Here is a 16306-nt window from a genome sequence, read left to right on the forward strand (position 1 = left end):
TCTTATAGAAATGCAGTCTGTATGTCATGGTGGAATGTACACGCACACACAGGCTGCATCACACACACACACACACACACACACACACACACACACACACACACACACACACACACACACACACACACACACTTAATTTATTTCTCCTAAACACACACACATACCCAGAAATCTGCAAGCATGTACATCTCTTTATCAAGCGCACACACTTGCTCCTCATTCTCAGAGGCACGTTTCTGTGCAAGCACTTGTCTCTCTCTCTCTCTCTCTCTCTCTCTCTCTCTCTCTCTCTCTCTCTCTGTCCACTGGAGATTAGCCTCTCTGTTGTCATGACAACCGTGGCTGTGCAGCTGAAGGACAGGGGGAGCCAGTGGATGGTTGTATAGCTGTGCCTGTGTCTGAGTGTGCCCCCCCCCCATACCGGGACTTAAGGCTAAAATCTGTCCAAAAATACAGAGAAATATGACCTGAACACCTGCAAAGGCATGTGTCAGCAACAAACTGGGTATGTTTGGAGCTATTGTCCACAGCGGAAAATTAAATCCTCACAAAACATCAAGGTTGCACATTGTGTCTCCTGGGAAAAACATGTAAATCCAAACAAACTTTATTCATGTTTTTTTTTGCAAATGTGAGGCCCAATATGCCACAAACAGCTTTTGCTAAATAGAATTGTAAGGAATACTCATGAAATTATACAAATGACATCTATAAGCAGTAAAAATCAAACCTCTCCTCATGAATCAACAGCTGCAGCTGCACCCTCCAATATGTATTCAAATGAATAAGCAAAAAACGCCGGAGGCCTCAAGATAAAATGGTTCTTGTGTGCTGATGATTTGGTTGCGCTATTCAAGTCAAAAGTAGGCAACGGCAGCAGCTCCTGGATCAGCAGTAAACCTCAAAAGACTAAAACAATGAGTTCTGAGTTGATGAGAATCAGGAAGGCACAAAATGAGAGTTTTAATCAGGCTGTAAGGACAACGCGAGATAAGACACCTCAAATATGCAGACATTTGTACATCTGCAGCAAAGGCTTTGTGGAAAGAACTCCATATAAAGTATGGGAACGAAATAAGAGGCATACTACACAGGACAGTTTCAGTGTATTAACAACCTGCTGCAGGAAGAGCACTAACAATTCAAAAGTTCTGGGGACAATACAAACATACAAATTCATTACCTCACCCTCCTCCATGCTACCTTCATCCCGACTTACAACATGATCAGCAAAATGTCAATGTATGGACACCCAAGGTTCACCCAATACAGTTACTTGATCAGATCACACCAGACTGTATTTAATTGACGCCTCCTTAAATCTCCTGTTATATTATTGTATTAGAATATTTGTTTTGTACATTACATTCGTCTATCAGATGCCACAATATGAAAAAGATTCCCTCCAAAATGTTATGTTTTTTGGGGGGAATCTTAAAGCATGATTGGTGAAACTTGCAAGAAACTACAATTATTAGTCAAATTTGTGGAAAAGTTGCAGTGATTGGACAAAACTGAAAGGTCACGTAGGATTCACAGAGATTGGCTGAACTTGCATTAATTATAGGGACAGTTTAATGTCACCATTTTCACATGGCGGCCTTTTTCCTCTGACATCCAGCTCAGGGTGGGAAGCTAAAATTCTGTACTGATGTATTTCAGGTTATAAGTTGTATAACTGTAAGGAATCGAGCCATGTTTTAAGGTAAAACAACGTACATGATAATTGATTAGCTATAGTTAGACAGTATCGTTAGCATTCAACCACTGCCTCTCTAACATTAGCGTTTGATAGTGCTATTTAAGATAAAACAAATGAATAAAAGCTTAAAACAAATAAAAGGTGAAAACAAACAAATCATTATGTTCATTAACATTAACAGGTATAATAGTAGTTTGAGTTTTACTTTGTGCGCTGCTCCTTTAACACGGACAGGTAACAGCCAATCAGAGCCCAGTCAGGATCTACAGCCAATCAGAGCCCGCTCAGGATCTACAGCCAATCAGAGAGCTTTAGCGCCGCTTGCTGGAGAGAGAGGGAAAACAGAGCCGGAAACGAGTGAGAAGAGACGGAAAAATAGGAGTAAACAAGGAGGTTTTAAAGGACTGTAAAGTTTTATTTTTGTGTTTTTGTGTTCACCTTCTGTCCACATCGCTGGAGTCATTATTTTTGTTTGTTTTCAGCGAGCATTTGGTGAGTTTAATCTAGTTTTCAGTTAGCATGCAATATTCCCTTGTTTTCAGTGTCCAGCCAAAACCTCCACTAGCAAAGGTAAGACAGTGTGAAGTAAGTTATTTTGTGTATTTTGTGTTTTTTTTTCTTTGTGTAAAGTGAATTTCCAGTTAAGAGGAGCACTTGGTTTCTGCACACCTGAAGCTGGGAGATGAAGGTGATGGGACAAGTGTCATAAGGATGGACACTGATTCATACACCTGAATGCACTTGAAAAGGAGGGTGAAGGAGTTTCTATCTGCGACTCTGAAAATGGACATGACAAAAGAGACTGATGAGAAAGATGTCTCTGAGCTGACTCTTCAGCTGCAGAAGGCTCATGAAGATATCCAGCTCGGTCTGGATGAGACCGAGGATGCTAAACAAGAGCAGCAAGAGAAGGTCCTGGCTTTAAAAACGGGCATCATGGACCTCAGTGTGAAACTGCAGCAGGAACAAGTACAATTGATAAAGAAGGCCGTCGAGCTCGCTCCCTGCAACACTGAAGATGAATGCACCAGCCAGAAGAAGAGGTAGAACAGGTCAACCTCCAGCTGCAGGAGCTTCAAGTTGGGCTGATGCTGCAGGCCCTGAGTCTGAAAACCATTGGGAAGGAGAGCCCCAACAAAGTACTAGTACACACTCTGTTGTTTCAGAGCTGCAGCAAAAAGATGTGGACCTGGAGGAAGAGGCTGCCAAAAACCAGGACAAAGATGTTTGTTTTTGTTTCAAATCCAGCAGCTCAGGCCGAAGTCACAGCTGCCCAGAAGAAAGCAGTGGAGCAGCAGCAGGTCCATTGAAGAAGGTGGCAGGACGAGGGGACGATAATGACGTTAATGACACAGTTGTAAAGTACTAGTACACCCAAGTTGTACCTAAGTGCAGTACTTAAAACCCCTACAAGGATCTTTCAGCTTTTGTTGATTCTGGTACATAGTGACATTCACAAACTCACTTCATTTTTCAGTGAAGGAACTATTCAAATCATGATGATGTGAAATTTGAGGGGGTTTGTCCATCTGGAGAACCCCGGCAGTATGTAATCATGATGCTGTTTTGTCACACATTTGACCTTTATTTAAAAACTGCAGCTTCTGTGATTTGGATTTTGCACTTGGCAGATTGCGATTTCGATACGATTTCGATTCCTTGTGCAGCCCTTCTGGAGGCTGAAGGGACAGTATGTACAGCCTCTAAGAAGAGAACACACACCATCCAGACTGTCACAAGAATCTAACAGAGGAATGAAAATGCATTTTTCTGCAGCAGAATATGTGAATGTATACCAAAACCTCAGGGGAGCTCACAGACTGAAGCGATGAAGAAGTGATTATACAGGCTTGTCATGTCATTTTATGTTATTTTGTTCAGTTCACAGAGGCAGTTTTATCCCCCTTTTCAATGGAAATTGATGTGTCACCATTTCAGTGCTTTGCCAGTGTCAGAAATCTACTTTCATGCTGTTAGAGCTTATTTGAGAATGACCCCCCCCCCACCCCCCCAAAAAGGAAAGACATTTATATAATCATATCTATAATGTAGAATGTTAAATTTTTAATGCAGTGAGTTTTTGGGATCTTTGGGGTGTTTGGAGACCATTTTAGGCACACACATTTAGGAAGTGAACAAAAAAACATAAGAACCAGTGACCTTCAACTTGGCCGAATATTTCCACAGCATCAGAGGAGTTGGTTTGAAGTCGACTTGGTGACAGTGTCAGGCAGAAAATGACTGCAGAGCTAAAAACAGCAGTTTCTGACAAAGAAAGTCAGGCCATTTTCTGTTCCAGGGTTTTATGACTGATTATGAGAAGAACCACTTAAGAGTTGATGGCTTTCTTGCTCCTTTGGGGGGCGATTTGTCAAGAATTAAGAACGATGCTGAAATTGAAGCAGGGTGGGAAGCAGGTCCTGCGGCCTCCTCAAAATCGAAGGACCTTTTATGGTTTGGTGCCAAGGTCAATGTGCAGTGCAGCGCTGCAGCAGGCTTGACTTGACTCCGACTATCGAGTCTCAGGTCTCTCAGGTCAAGTAGAATTTATTATTTATGAAGAACATCTATGAACACAGGTTGAAAACACATTACCGAGAGGCAGAAGTAACCAAAATTGAATTAAAGAACTGTACCAACCAAATTAGGCATGAAGAGAACAAGACACTTGAGACTGTATAAATTCAGACAGCTCACTGGCTGCTACTACATCATTCAGTAAAGACAGTGTATTCAGTTGCAGCAGGGCTGCTCGTTAAAGGCAGATATTTACATTTTAAATGGTTTGTTAGATTTCTGCAAAAGTCCAAACAAAGGAGAAGAAGTGAGAATGCACTGCAGGGCTGGCTTTGTGCTGCAGCCATACATAGAGAAAAATGGGGGAAAAACATGCAATAATCTGTGATTCTGTGCTTTTCTGCCTCTTCTTCATCTGTTTCTGCGTCTGTGGGATAAAAGATTATCACTCGGGTTAATTATAGAGGCAGCTCTCATTGACCAGTGAACTCCCAGGTTCCCTCAGCCGAAAACTGATTTGGTTTTGGTTCAAATGCCAGAATTAAGGTCGCTTACAGTTTCAATTTGGCTTTGAGACAGCTTGGCGATAATTTAAAATTAAACTACAGTCATAATTTTACATTATGGCTTTATGAATATATATTTTAAACAATGTGAAAACTCAAACAAACTTGACACAGGAGCCCTCTTGAAGACAAGGCCTCAAGATATAAGGCAGGAAACCACCTTGACGCTGCTATAAGCAGTATTTTTCTATTAATAATCATCCAACTCTGCAGCTCTGTGGAGCATTTTAGTATCTTTAAGCTTAATGTTTAAATTTTCCAAACCCGCAGATTTACCATTTTGGTTCACTCTCACAGCTCTCATCAGTGTTATTTTCAACATTAACCCACTTTATGCTACCTGTATACCTGCACCAGCTCGTTGTGCTGCCCCCAAGTGGCAAAAAATCAATGAGTGGGGGTTTAGGCCCTCAGCATGTCAGCTGATATTTTGTATAAAATATTAGAATTAATCTTCAATTGAAGGGCCAGTGTGTAGGACAGATCAGTGGCATCTAGCGGTGTAGTTGCAGATTGCAGCTTACTTGCTTCCAAGTGTGTCGGAGAAACTAAGGCCCTATCTAGAGACAGTGTTTCGTTTGTCCGTTCTCGGCTACTCAGGGTTTGAGTTATAATCTGAGCTTTGTGAGGGTCTCTAAAATAAGCAACGTTCGGGGTGGAGATAAATAAATAATAGCCTAATGGGTTCTCTTTCCATGAGAGAGAGAGAGAGAGACTCTTCACCGCTCATTACGTGGTCCTACACTTACGCACATACACAGCAGTCCACTAATTGCAGCAATTGTATTAAGTAGATTGCAACAACCTGAAACTGCACTACGATATTGCAGCAAAGTTTCAATAGACTGAAATATGCCAACCGAGACCCATCACTCAAAGGGAAAATGCATTTCCACCCTTTTTGGTATTAACAGTACCGTATCCTATGTAGCACTCCGCTAATGGGAGCATGCATCGGGTTTTGCAAGTCGTAAAACCAAAAGACAGCAAGCGGTGAATACAGAGAGACATGATACTCGTTACACTTATAAATGTATTCAAATAATGGTTGTTGGTAATGTATTAGCAACCCCCGCAGACGTATGATTTTACTTCTTTCATGAGACCCATTCTTACGGGAGCTTGGCTCCCACTGGCTCCCACTAGCTCCCACTGGCTCCCACACAACTTGAACCCTGGGGCGACTGTACAAACATGACGGTTCAATATGACGGCCTCTCCTCCGCTCTCTTTGTAGATAAAAACAGCTCATTCTAATGTAACAAAAACACAATGATTCTTGTTTTCAGGTGATTGTACTCTAATAAAAAGATACCTATGAATATTTATTCCATTTCTGACAATAGATCCTCCTGAATGTTACACACTGGACCTCGGCTGAGCTTTACCTTTTAACTTTTGTCATCACTTTTGCTTTCAGAGTGTTCAACTACGACACTTGCGTGCGTTGCTGCTGCCAACAAACTATGGAGGCTCGTCATCCTGACAGCCCTACGCACAGACCTGGTGTTGACTGACTCATAGAGGTTAACACCAAACTGTACTTCAGCTGTCTGATAATATTAATAATCAGCGTGAGCCAGTAATGAGTAGTACAAATGCATCACTCTGCAGAGAGTCACAGGGCTTTATAACGGGGTACAAAACTAATTTCGCGTGGAGAAGAATTAGGTGACGGGAGTCGTGAAGTGTGAGGAGAAATATTTGTCTTTTCTTTGTTGATGGAACATGATGTGAAAAATGTCCCTGCCACTGTGTCACTGACAGCAATTAGCCGGCGGTTATGAGAGACAGTAGTGGGAGTTTTGGAGGAGTGAGGCACACTGCAGCAAACAGTTTGATCGAGTCCACTGAATGTGATGAAATGTATTAGACTCCACAATCTGCTGGGGTGTAAATATTTTCAAGCTGCTGAGAGTCAGTTGGATTTTTTTTCGTACACTTCAGGGCCGAGAAGCATGTTTTGGAAACGATGGAACAAATTTCACTGTTAGAGATTTTATTTATCGTGAGCCAACACTCTCGGAGCTCAGATCAAGGATGATTTTTCTTTTCAAATCGGTCTCATGCTGAGTTTTCAGTTTGATCTCCGTGTTCCAACTGTTTCTGCTGTGGGGCGTTTTGTGATTTAGGAATCAGTAATGTTTCACTTTTGCTTCTTGTAACGCGAGGGAAGTTTATTTCTCTCTTGTTTCCAATAAAATAAGTGCAAGCATAACTTCTGCTTTTAATCCACAGACAGTCTGGGCATTTGTGTTGGTGTGTGACAGAGAAATCCATACTTCCTTTCGCTCTTCAGTCTCAAAGGTCCTTAAGTGAACTTTGTCACTACAGATAGAGCCAAGCACTTTGTGGTTTTCATTTTAAATCCCTGTAACTGACAAAAAGGAAACAGACTACACGTAGGGACATTTCTTGTGACAAACTGTTTTTGGCAGACGAGGGCAGACTCATGCACAATGGCAGGATCAGACTGGACTTGTAGTCTCTCCGCTATGCATGAATGGGAGGTAGGTTAAAGGAATAGTTTTATTCTCTTTATTGCTGAGTTAGATGAGGAAGTTGATACCGCTCCCATGCTTGTGTGGTAAATATGAAGCTACAGCCAGGAACTGGTTAGCTTAGCTTAGCATAAAGACAGGAAGTCTCTGCATCTCTGGCCAAGAAATAGTTTGGCACATAACCCAGCGTAAAACAGCAACTTGTCATTTCTACACGTCTGTTTTTGTACAGATTCAGATGAGAGAAATCCCTCATTTATGAGCTTTAGAGTTGCTAGTACACAGAGTTTATTCTGTTTGGACAGAGCTAGGCTAGCTGTTTTATTAGTTTCCAGTCTTAATGCTAAGCTAAGCTAACCGGCTTCTGGCTCTAGCTTCCTATTTAGCATACAGACATGAGAGTTATCATCTACCTTTTTACAAAAAAAGGGAATATTCTTCTAAATTAAGCTATATTATCATTATCGCTTGTCATAAAGCATAAAACATAAAGCTATAGCCTAGCTTTAATTTTCATTTCATAATAAGTGTTTGAATCCAGCGAATACGTTGAACAATTCTTTAAATTGATATTTTGTGTTTCTCAGTCTCAAGATTACGAGCCGTCACTTCCTGTTTCGGAGAAGTCCAATCCCCTGACGCGCGACATCGACCGGGCTTCAGCCAAATGTATAGTGAGGATGTTACAGGCCTGTGACGCCCAGATGTTTCAAGAAGAGACGGGAGCCACGTACCAGGTATTCCATCAACAATGAGTAGAATATATAACGTTTTTTTTCATTCTTTATTCTTTATTCTGAAAGTTTCCTGTTAAGAAATGATATTTGGTTGTCATTTTCAGAGGCTTTTGGGTGAACGAGTGGTGGAAACAGTGGTGGAGGTTGCTAAGAGGGTGCAGCTCGTTCTCAAGGTATCTTCTCTCTGTCTGTCTGTATTTCTGTTGGTCAGTGAGACAGGTTGTTAAAGCCTGTCTTCTCTATCGTTGACAGGATCCTCAGGACAGCCTTGTTGTACTGAGTGGCTGTGGGACTTCTGGTCGAATGGCTTTTCTCATCACGGTAAACGTTGTCCTGAAATGCTCCCCACATGATTTAGTGCACTGCACACCAGGAACAAGGAAGCAAACAACCGCAGCACAAACACAATTTCAGTTATTTGGTCTCTTAATGATAATAAGACAATTTTTTGTACAAGAGTAAGTGATATCGTAGATCCAGGAAGAAAAAGCCAGAGTATGTCAGTAATATTAGTATAATGACACTTAATGGAATCATCTGATCAAATCTCTCTCTCGTTTCATGGAAAAATGACTTCCTGTTTGGTGTGTTTTGCCTGTTTGTGTGTGTGCTGTTAGTCAGCTTTCAACAGAGCACTGAGGGAGCTGAACCAGAGTTCGGTGTATTCGTACATCATTGCAGGAGGAGACAGGTTTGTAGCAAAGGAAGCAAACATGAATCCGGTTGCTGCTTTCTTTGCTTGTGCTACAGATTTTTTTTTTACATATCACAGGTTAACATTTCAATATTTCTTTCACAAAATTACAAAAAGCAAGTATTCAAATCTTATCTGTGACATGCTAAATGTGGTGGAACAATATGACAGGCAAAGAAGAGTAAGAAAGCAAATTAATTCAATTTAGAATTTACTAACAGTAGCTAACGTTAGCCATCATAAGCTAGTGGTAATACTGGACCAAATAAGGCTGTAGCAGCAAAAGCCCTGAGTCTGATGAAGTCAGTGAAGGAGCGATTTATGGCTAATGAATTCAACTTTATTTTGTAAGAGGACTCATGTGTTATTTATTCTTTAAAAAAATACATAGTCTTACTTTAATTTTACTTTAATGTTTAGATCAAGTCTCTATCTCTCATTTGCCTCAGAGCTCTGCTATCTTCCCAGGAAGCTCCTGAAGATGACCCCAAACTGGGCATGCTCAGTCTGAAGAAGGTGTGTGTGTTCGTGTGAAGACAGACTGTAAATGTGAAGTGCAAATGTGTGCAAAAACTGCAGCGTTTTGACCTTTGCATGTTTTTTTTCCGGCCTGCAGGCCTGTGAGGGGAAGAAGCGAGTCTTGTTCATCGGTATTTCCTGCGGATTATCTGTAAGTCGCTCTGATTGGTCAGAATCTGAATTCTGTGTTGGACAGGGTGTTAATTTACAACTTGTGCCAGTTTGTGTGCATTTGATTTCTGGCTGCGCAGGCTCCATTTGTGGCAGGTCAGCTGGACTTCTGCCTGCAGCACCCTGAGGTTTACACTCCTGTGCTGGTTGGCTTTAATCCTGCACATCAGGCCAGGTTTGTGAGAGTGTACATACTTCACTCTTATTGCATTAATATTACATTATTAAAAGATGGTTAAGGTAGGCATTATTTTGTAGGATTTGTCCCTGTGGGTTTGAATAAACATATTTAATTTAAATGACGACGTCTTAGGGATGAGCCCATGCCAGGCTGCACGTTCACTTTTCGCAGTGTGGTTCAAAGGATGCAGGAGCTCGCCAAAAGTCAGAAGGCCTTCCTCATCAACCCAGCAGTTGGGGTAAGAACCTCAGCTTGTACTCATCATACTCGGCGTGTCTCTGGACTGAATGTGTCTGTTTGTGTTCAGCCAGAGGCCATCAGTGGCTCCTCCAGGATGAAAGGAGGCAGCGCCACGAAGATCCTCTTGGAGGTTGTCCTGTCTGCTGCACATGCTGCCACCTTCACAAACACACCCGTCACACACAAGTGAGAACACTGAAAAACACTGAAAAGGATTGATAAAGGATGTGAGGCTTTGTCTGCAGTTAAAGGAGTATATTTTAATTTCACTCTTTGCACATTGTTATGTCAGTTTGCTGCTGCTGAAACTGTGCCAAGAGATTTTTAAGTGTCCTATAAATGATCATTTTCCTGCTGAGAGTAAGACGAGAAAATTATATCGATCTTCTCAACTAACTCAGAGCAATTAATGAAAAATAACAGAGGATATAGATGTAAATAACAAGTCTAGATCAATTTATTTATGAGAAATCAAAATCCAAAATAGATCCTGTAGTCTGTGTTTTCCATGTGCACAGCTATGATCTAATTTTAAATTGAGTAAAAACCACGATGGACCACCTTCTGATCTAATAAACAATTACCCAGCAATGTTTTCAGAACCCTTAAGGGACCTCAGATGTTTACATGTATCTAATAGACTTAAAAGTACATCACATTCTAGGATGAAAACAGGATTCACACATCTGGTTTGGTCCTCTGTTATGACCTGAAGGCATCTCATAGCACGTCCAGTATCCAACTCTGCACCCAAAGGTACAACATGCAGCTTCCTAAGTGCTTCTTTGTGTTGACAGCCTTCAGCCTGCAGCCGATTCTCTCTTGACAGCCGTCTGAAAAGCCTGTATGAAAAAAAAACCTGGACATGCCTTTCACATTAGAAATAAATGTTAGTACTGTACAGTCACATGTATCAGTGTATCTGCAGCACTTTCATGCTATCAGTGGTAATGTTAATGCAGAAGAAGGCACACGTGGCTGCATGTACGTTGCTTAATTTGATTCTGGGTACTGTGATTGTGTTTTTGCTTCTGTACATTATATATATATATACAATGTATGTATCAAACTAACAACAGCATTTTCAATGTGTGTTTAAATTGTGTGTTACTGACCTCTAGAGGTCATTGCAGAAAAAAGATTCTGTGATTGTACAATTACTGTTTACTGGATTGTACATTCTTGGACACAACTGCTGCATTTATTGGAAAAATACAATACTTACATGAAGTATATAATCTACACAAGTTGACCTAACACCTTTGTGCCTGCCTGTATAGCAGAAATATCTGCAGTTAGCTCCTCTGTGTTTGTTTCTTTCCAACAGGGGCATCCTGCAGCACATGAGAGCATACGAGAAAACTCTGGATAAAACTTACGCTCAGACTGATGGGATAACTGCTCTGTTGGAGGCAGCTGGGCAGAGGTAAAACATCCTGTTTTACACACTTTCACTTTAACCTTGAATTTTTTTGCCAGTCGTCCTCAAACATTTCACAAAAACACTGAAATACAAACGACAAAAATGACTGAAAAAACAATACTGAAAAACATTTTAATTGTTGAAATGCATTTGAAACTCTCCATTGAAACCCACAATAATGACATTTGTCAAGGTGGATTAGCTGCTTCCAAAGCTTCCAGTGCTAGAGAAAACTCTGATCTACAGTACTGGCAGCCCACACATGTGCAATAAGAGCCTTTCCTAAATGGTAAATGGCTGCATTTATATTTCCTCTTATTAAACAGACCGTATTGCAGACATCTAAAATGCTAAGACGATATAATTGTATTTGTGTGTCAATCACTGTTTTTATTCATGAAAAAGATTTGGAGCTCTACTATATGTGTTTCAGTTTGCTGTGCGGCAGGCGTGTGTGTTACATGGGCTGGGGCTCGCTGGCTCTGCTGGGCCTCATTGACGCCAGTGAGTGTATCCCCACGTTTGGAGCAGGTAAGAGCTGTGTGATGTACTCGTTAGCAGCGAAACAACTCGGCTTCATTAGCACTTGAATGAATGTTTTCTTTTTCTGGGTGATTACGTGACGCATAAAAGATCCAGTAAATCTAAAACAGTCTGTGGTTAATGACCAGATTTGCATTTAAGTAGTAATCTGGAAGAGACACATATTTTACATTTGCATGGTATATATCCTTTGTGTGTGTGTTTTTGTGTGTGAGACTACGAAGATGTTCGAGGCTTCGTCAGTGGAGGATACAAAGAGCTGAACAACAACGAGGGCCCCCTGATTTCACTGGTATGTGAAAGGAAACAATGAATCAACATCTGTTTAAACAAAAGAGGACAATTATAAATAAGGAACAAGTAATTATTGCAAATTGAGGCTTTTATTTGACACAATTCACTGTGTGGGGTCTTTAAGGATGAGAAACTGCCGCTGTGCAGGAGATTTAACAAATCTCTGAACTTCCTCTACAGTAGTGTTGTCAGTACTGGCTACATAACACTGACATTTCTGTTCTGGTCTAAGTCTAAAAAAATTACCTTACAAAGTATTAAAATGTCTCAAATCCAGTAAAATCCAATTAAAGTGAAATCCAGCTCTTATTTTACACTGTGTAATGACACACCTGTCTCTGCTGAACCTGACTTGTAGATTAACCTGGAACAGGATTAAAATGAAATACATCCTACTGTTCCTGCTTTTTCATGTCTGTTTTCAATTAATCTGCTTTTAGTCTTTTTATTACACTGCTGGGAGGTTTTATTTCAGTTCGGCTACTACTTGAATTTGACTTTTTGAAATTTGTATGTACTATTTATATCCATTTTTGTAGATTTTGTAAAACATCTATTATTTAGTATATTTAAAGGTGCACATATGTTAGGCTGTTACACAACATACGCATACAGATTTCTTCTGCATGTCACACCATTTTATCTCAGCACAGTAATGGCGGACTCTGCTACTGTTAATGGAAACAAGCAAAGAATTTGAGTGTTTGATCAGGAAAATCTTAAGGGTTATAACCCCAGAAACCTTTTTTTTTCTCAATAACATTACATTTTCATAACTAAAGAAACAACAATCAGAGTTAAAGTTAAAGAAAACCACAAAATATAAGGAACAAGCAAAACCTTGATTGTTATTTTTGGACCCCATTTGTCAAAGTAAGAAGCTGATTGAGAAAAAGTGAGAAAAAAAGTTAACCTGCCTAAGTGTGTTTCGCTTTATATGAAATTCTGGATATACATGGTGTATGCTTATAGGTATTTGAATATATCATGTGTTTTCTCCCCTCTAGGGTCCTGACTTTTGCATAGCGCATGAAGATTTTTTGCATCTAATCCTTCCCTCTCTCAACGACCAGGACATCGTTCTTCTTGTCTACACGCACTCTGGTGAGAGAACATATTTTCTCCCATGTTTGGATTCTGTCCAAGTCTAATCAACATGTGTCTTCTTTCGCGGCTCCTCTCCGCAGATGACGTCAGCGAAGTGGCGGAGTTGGCACGCAGAGTGAGAGAGAAGACATCCAACCTCCACGCCATTTATCATCGGGTTGATGGAGACACTGCAGCTGCTGTACAACAAGTATCTATCTATCTATCTATCTATCTATCTATCTATCTATCTATCTATCTATCTATCTATCTATCTATCTATCTATCTATCTATCTATCTATCTATCTATCTATATATCTATTTATCTAATACAGTTTGCATTGTGTTTTTTTTGCAGGAGGATTTCAATAAGCTGTGTTTATCCTCACTAAAAATCACTTGGCCATCACCTGCCTCAGAAAGCTTACTACACATGGTACAGCACACACACACACACAGACACACACACACACACAGACACAGACACACACACACACACACACACACACACACACACACATTGATTTACTGACTCATTGGGGCATGAGAAATAACCGTTTTGCCTCATTTGCCTCATTCCCACCCTCCTTCGACACAGCCTTTTCCCATAAAGAAATAAATACACCAGACAGAGGGAGTGTGTGTTAATGGTTAAATGTTAAAACACTGATTTAATTGTTATTGGTTTTCAGTTTTTCCTATTTCTTATTTTAGATTTTATTATTATGTTTTGATAGTTTGCTCTCAGTCCAGCTTTATGTAAATGCAGAGAGCAGAAAACCAATCCCTCCTCTCTCTCTCAGCAGTGGGAGCTGTCCACTAAACTGCTGCTGAACGCTGTGAGCACCGGAGCTCACGTTTTAAAGGGGAAGATTTACCAGAACCACATGATCGACGTGCAGGTCACCAACAGCAAACTCTACTGCAGAGCCACACGTTTGCTCCGGGTACATGAAATCACACTCACAATTTTGACCTGACAATATACATTATATCCTTTTTATGCACTGAATATGTTAATTCAGTTGTGGGTCTTTGGTTTATTCATTCAGTGAAGTTCCTGTTTCTGGATGAATAGTGTTTCCCTTACGGCCCTTTTCATGACTGCTGCGCATTATTTATTATCTTTACTGTGAAGAAGACATGTTTGTTGGTTTCTGCTGCATTCACACTGATTCAGAAAAGATGACACACTAGATATCATTTTACTGGACGAGAGCAGGCTGACAGAGAATACTGGTAATGAGGGAGGTAACGGTAGACGGCATGGCCAAAGTTAATCTGAAGCTGATAATTAGATGATTACATAAGATAATATACACTAAATAATAACATTTAATATATTCCATTCTTTGTACTACATCACCATAGCAACATATCATCATGGATTTTTTCTTTTGCTGTCATTCGTTTGGACTGTCTGTTTGTTTTCCCCGTGCCGTCCAGAATGTGTTGTCCGTCTGCTGTCTACCATCTGCCTGAATCCATGTGAATGCAGCGTTAGTTTGTAGCAACGTGAGGAGTATTATGCTCACATGGTGTATTTCCCTAAATACACTGAAGTAATTGTGGTTTTAGAACTGTTGCACTATAGTGGTGCAAATTCCCAAAAACTTTGCAATTAATCAAATTACCAAACATAAACTGGCACACAGTGGAAAGCCTGGGGCTCTTGGGCCCCCTGGAGATCTTGGGCCACAGGGTGGCTGCCTGCTTTGCCTGGATGGTAAGCCTCAGACCTGAAGAACACCAGAACAACCATTTTCCAGCAGAAGTACCTTCGCCCCGATCTGTGGACACCCTTAAACAGCAGCTTGAGACCCAACTGTTAGACTCACCTTTGCTTAGTTTTATCTATTAATGTTAAATATTTTTTATGTACTGATTTAATATTGTGTCTCTTTTTTTTCTCAAAGTGAAACATTTTGTGCTGTCTGATCTAGAAAGGTGCTACATAAATAGCACACTTTACTTTTCTCCACCTTGCTTTAAACCATGTTGCTGTTCAGCACATCCTCCTGATCTATGACCCCGTGCAGTAGGAAAGACATTAAGCTTCCTCCTGCACAGACTGAACGTCAGTACAGTTATAGTACACACTGAAAGATTTTGAAGCTAAACTGAAGCTATCTCCTTCTCCGTGTAGAAGCTGTCTGGTTGTCCTGAGTCCCAATGTGAGGAAGCTCTTCTGAAGGCCATCTACGAAGTAGACGAGCTGACAGTGGGCATCACATCGTGCGACATCACCACGCACACACTCACTGCCAGAAACAGGAGCAAGGTGAGGAGGCAGTAAGGTGCATAAAGCGCTGGAGGACTGTGGATGGATGGTATTATATTTTCTCTCTCTGTGCGTAGGTGGTCCCTCTGGCTTTGGTCTGTTTGCTGACTGGTTGCTCTCTCGTGGAGGCAGAGTCTCGTTTGGAGCAACAGCCAATCGTAAGAGAGGCTGTGAAGGCATGTCTGACATAATTGACATGGCATGATGTCATCGTCCAGCCCCCCTACACACATATTGATGTGTTTAATCAATCTTTCCCCTCTACAGAGGGGTCATAGGTCAGCTTTAATGTTGGTCTAAGATAAATTGATTTCTACTGTATTCGGTGTAATTATGACACACAGAGTTTTCCTTTATTGGTTCTTGCTTTGATTATGAGCTAATATCTATTTGAAGGCAAAATGTGAACTGCACTGTTTGAATTTAATCACCTGCACCAGGAAGCTTTTAAATGTAAAACCATGTAATAACACTAAGGGGCAGACTTGACACCTCAGCGCAAGCAAACCTAGTCGTAATAACCTGAAAATCTACTGTTAATTTGTACTCTTCTTAGAACAACGTTTTACATTGTTTCAAATGAGAAGGATAGAAAATCCAGGAAAAAACAGCAATAAAAAATACATTTTATTCCCTTTTTCAGTCTCTTGACATATTTAACCCCTTCTGATCTATGTTTTCCTTTAGTTTTACAACTGAATTCTGGACTTAAATACATAAATATCCATATTTAATCAGAAATAAATAAAGTATATTGCATAACTGAATTATGTTAAGAAGTCTAAAACTGATACTGGGTGAAGTTTGATGTTCACTGACGTTTGCACCCTGTGTTCTGTAACAGTTTTCA

At 40.5% G+C, this 16306-nt stretch overlaps 1 protein-coding gene across 2 annotated transcripts; it reads left to right on the plus strand.

The window, feature by feature from the left end:
* Nucleotides 1-7039: 7039 nt before the first annotated feature.
* Nucleotides 7040-16094, plus strand: gckr (glucokinase (hexokinase 4) regulator). Of its 2 annotated transcripts, none has more exons than XM_051428095.1 (19): nucleotides 7040-7295; nucleotides 7874-8023; nucleotides 8128-8196; nucleotides 8276-8344; nucleotides 8641-8714; nucleotides 9167-9233; nucleotides 9334-9387; nucleotides 9488-9582; nucleotides 9721-9826; nucleotides 9896-10014; nucleotides 11156-11254; nucleotides 11685-11782; nucleotides 12010-12086; nucleotides 13096-13192; nucleotides 13276-13385; nucleotides 13534-13611; nucleotides 13982-14122; nucleotides 15322-15456; nucleotides 15534-16094. In XM_051428095.1, the coding sequence occupies exons 1-19, from the start codon at nucleotides 7245-7247 to the stop codon at nucleotides 15645-15647; spliced, it is 1803 nt and encodes a 600-aa protein (XP_051284055.1). In that variant the 5' UTR covers nucleotides 7040-7244; the 3' UTR covers nucleotides 15648-16094. The 2 variants fall into 2 exon arrangements, with proteins under 2 accessions (XP_051284055.1, XP_051284054.1); XM_051428094.1 differs by having other exon boundaries at nucleotides 7042-7295; nucleotides 13979-14122.
* The last annotated feature ends 212 nt before the right edge of the window (nucleotides 16095-16306 follow it).

Source organism: Dicentrarchus labrax, unplaced genomic scaffold, assembly GCF_905237075.1.
Source record: "Dicentrarchus labrax unplaced genomic scaffold, dlabrax2021, whole genome shotgun sequence".
Classification (NCBI taxonomy): Eukaryota; Metazoa; Chordata; class Actinopteri; family Moronidae; genus Dicentrarchus; species Dicentrarchus labrax.

Bases quoted from the DNA above. Each gene is read 5' to 3' on its own strand.
- gckr (XM_051428094.1), top strand. From the start codon at position 7,245: ATGGCAGGATCAGACTGGACTTGTAGTCTCTCCGCTATGCATGAATGG. The intron at 11,783-12,009 runs GTAAGAGCTGTG...TTTGTGTGTGAG, and splicing joins TATCCCCACGTTTGGAGCAG to ACTACGAAGATGTTCGAGGC. The intron at 15,457-15,533 runs GTGAGGAGGCAG...CTCTGTGCGTAG, and splicing joins CTGCCAGAAACAGGAGCAAG to GTGGTCCCTCTGGCTTTGGT.